At 42.4% G+C, this 6197-nt stretch overlaps 1 protein-coding gene across 1 annotated transcript; it reads left to right on the forward strand.

Annotated features, from left to right (window-relative positions):
- The first annotated feature begins 1103 nt into the window (after window positions 1–1103).
- On the forward strand, window positions 1104–3758 carry LOC132518381 (protocadherin beta-3-like). Its single transcript, XM_060146346.1, has one exon. It carries the CDS (start codon window positions 1243–1245, stop codon window positions 3607–3609), a length of 2367 nt encoding a protein of 788 aa, XP_060002329.1. The 5' UTR covers window positions 1104–1242; the 3' UTR covers window positions 3610–3758.
- Window positions 3759–6197: the final 2439 nt, after the last annotated feature.

Genomic DNA, 6197 nt, shown 5'->3' on the forward strand with positions numbered 1-6197 from the left:
ACCAGGGAAGCCCCCCACTTACTCTTGAGACACTAAACTTTGGGTACACTATCCTACCTTCATTATCTAGAATAGCTATGCTTTACTGTCCCCGGGCCTTTGCATTCCTTATATATGGAATCCTCCCATTTTAGTTTTAGCCTGGCAAACTTCTTCTCATCCTTCATATTCCAGATTAAATGGGACATCTTTGGGAAACTTTCTGAATCCCCCCATTGAGTTAGGTCTCCGTATTGTATACTTCCAGTGCACTCATTATACATTTCCTGTATAGTACTGTTTAAACATCTGTTTAAATTCTGTTCACCCCATTAGATGGGAAACTCTATAAGATATACAGACATAGTCTGTCTTATTACCACAATACATCTAACTTCTACAAACGCAATAAATATCGGTTTCCACAGGTGAAATACAGTTATGCAGATTAAAGAGTTAATACAGATGAAACCAGTAATCATAGAATTACTGTGAAATAGGAAGAGGAGAAAGCTCTGTGTTCCTTGAGTGAGTGCGAAAATGTGGAAGGAATTAGGCATTTGTGGTCTCTGGATATATCCCCTGACATGATCTATTATAATTTTTTATCACCTTGCTTGAGGTTGTCTTTTCATAGCATTTTTCTGACTATAAATGCAACTCGTGTGCATTTTACAAAATTTGGAAAATAAAGAAAAACACAAGTAGGAAAGCGAAGCTTCATCACTTAGAGCAAAATCTTGTAAAACTTTTTCTGTAATAATTACAGGAGGTGGGGTGAGTAGTTCTAGCAGGTGCCCACTTCCGCAAAATCATGGAAATGGGACTCTACCAGGGACAGTCACTTCTTTTAGACAAGAGCGCATTTCTTCTCCCTAGATTGTGTTTATTTGAACCATATAACAGAAGGAATTCCTACAGTAGCATCAACTCGGTTTGATAAAAGGGAATAAGCGATTAAAAAAATCAAAACTAAAAGCCCAGCAAACATCACCTTCTCCAAGATTCTGAAACTGTGAGCGAACGCACGGTGGCGCTGTTGACTAAAAAGGAGAAATAAACCGCAGGCACTGTGTATATACTCTGTAACACAACGATTCAGTGCAGTAAACTAGGGGTTGTGAGCCGGAGCAGATTTTTAAGCAAGCAAATCTAAGACTCTAGTAAGGATTATTCGCTAGGTTTTCTTCAAAGGTTAGGAGGCAAAAGACTGCGTTTCCCAGTGCTGTTGGAGGCTAGCTTGACAGTATTTCTCGGAAGAACATGGCAGAAAATGCAATGGAGGCCGGAGGAGAGCGCTTTCTTAGACAAAGGCAAGTCCTGTTTCTCTTTGTTTTTCTGGGTGGGTCTCTGGCTGCGTCCCAGTCGAGACGCTACTCTGTGGCTGAGGAAAAAGAGAGGGGGTTTTTCATCTCCAATCTAGCAAAGGATCTGGGGCTGAGTGCAGGGAAACTGGCCGCGAGAGGGGCCCAAGTTGTGTCTAAAGGGAACAGACAGTATTTTCAGCTCAACCATCAGACCGGTGATTTGCTCCTGCATGAGAAATTGGACCGGGAGGAGCTATGCGGCTCCGCAGAGCCATGCATACTGCAGTTTCAGATATTACTGCAAAATCCCTTGCAGTTTATTACAAATGAGCTCCAGGTGATAGACGTAAATGACCATTCTCCGGCATTCTCTGAAAATGAAATGCAGCTGAAAATCCCAGAAAACACTCCACCAGGAACAATAATTCCTTTGGGAAATGCTGAAGACTTGGATGTGGGAAGAAACAGTCTCCAAAACTACACGATCACTCCGAATTCCCATTTCCACGTTCTCACACGCAGTCGTAGGGATGGAAGGAAGTACCCAGAACTAGTACTAGACAAAGCACTGGATCGTGAGGAGCAGCCAGAGCTTAGGTTAATGCTCACTGCGCTGGATGGCGGGACTCCACGGAGGTCTGGGACCGTCCAGGTTCACATCCTGGTCTTAGACATAAACGACAACACCCCAGAATTTACACAGTCCCTCTATGAGGTTCAAGTTCTAGAGAACAGCCCCGTTAACTCTCTTATTGTCACTGTTTCAGCTTCTGACTTAGATACAGGAAATTTGGGGACAATATCATATGCATTTTTTCATGTTTCTGAAGAAATTAGAAAAACTTTTCAACTAAATCCAATTACTGGTGATATCCGACTAATCAAATATTTGAATTTTGAGGCGATCCATACTTACGAAGTGGACATAGAAGCCAAGGATGGTGGAGGCCTTTCAGGAAAATCAACAGTGATAGTTCAGGTGGTTGATGTGAACGACAACCCACCAGAACTGACCTTGTCCTCAATTACCAGCCCTATCCCAGAGAACTCGCCAGAGACTGTGGTGGCTGTTTTCAGTGTTTCTGACCTAGACTCTGGAGACAATGGGAAAATGGTGTGTTCCATCGAGAACGATTTCCCCTTCATCCTGAAACCATCTGCAGATAATTTTTATACCCTATTGTCAGAAGGAGAGCTGGACAGAGAGATCAGAGCTGAGTACAACATCACCATCACAGTCACAGATATGGGAACCCCCAGGCTGAAAACTGAACACAACATAACCGTGCTGGTGTCCGACGTCAACGACAACGCCCCCGCCTTCACCCAGACCTCCTACACCCTGTCCGTCCGCGAGAACAACAGCCCCGCCCTGCACATCGGCAGCGTCCGCGCCACAGACAGAGACGCGGGCGCCAACGCCCAGGTCACCTACTCGCTGCTGCCGCCCCTCGACGCGCACGTGCCCCTGGCCTCCCTGGTGTCCATCAACCCGGACAACGGCCACCTGTTCGCCCTGAGGTCCCTGGACTACGAGGCCCTGCGGGCGTTCGAGTTCCGCGTGGGCGCCGCCGACCGCGGCTCGCCCGCGCTCAGCAGCCAGGCGCTGGTGCGCGTGCTCGTGGCGGACGACAACGACAACGCGCCCTTCGTGCTGTACCCGCTGCAGAACGCCTCGGCGCCCTGCACCGAGCTGGTGCCCAGGGCGGCCGAGGCGGGCTACCTGGTGACCAAAGTGGTGGCGGTGGACGGCGACTCGGGCCAGAACGCCTGGCTGTCGTACCAGCTGCTCAAGGCCACGGAGCCCGGGCTGTTCGGCGTGTGGGCGCACAACGGCGAGGTGCGCACGGCCCGGCTGCTGAGCGAGCGCGACGCGGCCAAGCACAGGCTGCTGGTGCTGGTCAAGGACAACGGCGAGCCGCCGCTCTCGGCCAGCGTCACGCTGTACGTGCTGCTGGTGGACGGCTTCTCGCGGCCCTACCTGCCGGCCCCGGAAGCGGAAGCGGCGGACGCGGCCCCGGCCGCCCCGCTCACCGTCTATCTGGTGGTCGCCTTGGCGTCGGTGTCGTCGCTCTTCTTCTTCTGGGTACTGGTGTTCGTCGCGGTGCGGCTGTGCAGGAGGGGCGGGGCGGCCTCGGTGAGTCGCTGCTCGGTGCCCGAGGGCCACTTTCCGGGCCACCTGGTGGACGTCAGCGGCACGGGGACCCTGTCCCAGAGCTACCAGCACGAGGTGTGTCTGACGGGAGGCTCCGGGTTAAATGAGTTTAACTTCTTGAAGCCGATTCTCCCTAGTGGTCTGGTTCAAGACACTGGGCAGGACTAGTGCAAAAAGGCAATTGCAAGAATAGCGTAGGTTTCATTAACAGAAGAATCAGAAAGTTGTCTGGCTACGAATGCTTTCTTTTAAGTCAAGGCTCTTGAGTTGATATAGTATTTTGTTTATATCTTCATTTTACTTTCTGTCTAGTTAACCCTGCATGTTCTTTTTTCATCTGCTTCCTACCTTTTCAATCCAGTATTAATGCCTCTTTCTTTTTCTAATAGGTGAGTAAAAATAAATGCATTATCTTTTAATGATGATTTCAAATAGGTTTATTTAAGGTAGTCATTTCAAATTCTCTATTCAAAGCAATGTAGAGAGAGTTCTGCACCACCAATATTATAATTTACCCTATTGAATATAGTCAGGTAATATTCTTTATAATACTCCTAAAGCAGCTTTGTCTGTGGTTAATGAAGTGGATAACTAAAAATGTTTTAATATGTACCACTTTAAGGTGTATCATCCTGTAGGGGCTTAGTACTCAAATAAAACTTACATATATAATTCATTTTCTGTTTTGACATTTGCAATTAATATTTCAACACTGTATATGCTTATATTGGCTAAAAATGGACAAAAAATGTAGGTCAGATTACTCTTAGATTTGCCTAAAGTGTATTTATGATGGATGACTGAGAAAAAAAATTAAACATAGGCATTTTGAACAACTGATCGTGCTTTTCCGTTTGGCATGAAAAGATTATTTAATAAGCATCTGGTGGAATGACAATTTGTTTTTTAATTTCTGAGATGTAAGTATTATCAACCTGAGGGCCATTTTAAAAAAATTTCAAGAAAGTACATGTACATATGTTCTCTCAATGCTTTATAGCAAAAGTGGTGTCCCATCCAATCCTACTTTAAAAAAATTAATATCTACTTGGCATTTATATGGTGATATATGAAGGAAATATTTTCTTTGTTTCCTCTCTTAGTTCCCTCTTTCAGATTTCAACCTGACATGACTTAGGATTATGTATGGTCCTTCTGGGATAAACACGGCCCAACCACATCAGCATTCTACCTCCTATACAGTAATTAAAAGAAGATTAGAAGAATGGGAAGTTCTAAAGGGGAGAGAGCAATATCACTGTGAAAGTCTAAATTAACTGCAACTAAGAATAAACTCTTGAAGCAACCAAACATCAATTTTTATGTCTAGTTTGAATGAAACAGAAAAAAACCTTATTTTAAAGTACATAATATTTAGTCCCCAATTAACAAATCTGATTAGGAAAAAATAAAATTTCTCCTCATAGGCATTTTCTCATCCAGAGGCATAGAAGTTTCCAGAAATTGAATACTCATGACTAGAAGAAAGAGAACTGAAGTTTCTCAAAGATTTTGAAAATTCTCAAAAGAGAAAAAGAATGTTGTTAACTAGATGTTAACTAGACTTATGTCATCATTTGCAATATGCACAAATATCAAATCATTGTCACACCTGAAGCCAATATAGTGTTACATGTCAATTACAGCTCAAAAATTTTAAACTCCTAATGACTGTAAAAAAAAACAAAGTTTAATACTGACATGTCTTCAATTACACATAAAGTTATAATCATATTAAAATGGTGTTATTTTAGGTATGAGAGTCAAATACATGAATCTTTAGTAATCAGGGGAAAGACAGTATTTCCTTTCACTCATTAAGTACTTTATAGAGATATTGAATCTGGCTCTTTGGTCAGATGTTTTTTTCTTCTTTTCATACTTAGCTGAAGTTTCATGAAGATCAGAGAAAAGGCAAAGAATTCTGATCAAGACTTCTCTGTATTTGGCTGGCTTAGTTCCAGCTCATGTGAGAACCAGGGAAGTTTTCAACTACAGAAAATATGGAGGCCAGTTCTTTTTTGGCCAATATGGTATATGATTTTGGACTCAAATTGGAGGCACTATATAACCAGGGAGTTATTTAGACCCAGACATAAGAAGACAGATACTTAATAATATCTTAGTTGATAGATGCACTGAATTCACATATTGTTGAGAATTGATCAGAGTTTCGTAAAGCCAGAAAAGATCATATGGACTAAATTTGAAGATAGGAAAAAATTATACCTTACTCTTGGTTCAAAGTTGCTTTTATTTCTTGGCTATTGGCAACCTTTTACCCTTTTATTTGAAGACAACTTTCAGAAACTTCTTTACCTGGATATCTTATTAAGTACATGACAGAGAGGGCACTATATGTAGAGTACTAAGTATCTTTGCCACTTTTTGGAATTCCCCCAACCGAAAGTCCAGCACTAGGTAAAAATGATGACTTTCTACATTCATAATAATTTCCCAGTAGTTTTTCTTTTAAAGGATGGACAAATTCATTACTGTGAATTATTTCCAGATTGATCTCTTACTAATATTCTAATCTAGTTTTTAATACTGAAAGGGAAAGAGATGAAAATGAACTTTAAACTTTTATGTAGAGTTGTTAAAAGACTAAACTATATTCAAATATCACTTATTAAAACTAGTGAACTAACTTACCACACTTTTAATAAATCTTCCTTAATCCTTGAATATGGCTTCCTTGCAAATGGGGACTTTAAAAAATGACAGTTTTTAAACATATATTCCACTACTATATT

The sequence above is a fragment of the Lagenorhynchus albirostris genome, chromosome 3, assembly GCF_949774975.1.
Source record: "Lagenorhynchus albirostris chromosome 3, mLagAlb1.1, whole genome shotgun sequence".
Classification (NCBI taxonomy): Eukaryota; Metazoa; Chordata; class Mammalia; order Artiodactyla; family Delphinidae; genus Lagenorhynchus; species Lagenorhynchus albirostris.

What these genes read in the sequence shown, in the direction of transcription:
- LOC132518381 (XM_060146346.1), top strand. Translation starts at nt 1,243, where the DNA reads ATGGCAGAAAATGCAATGGAGGCCGGAGGAGAGCGCTTTCTTAGACAA.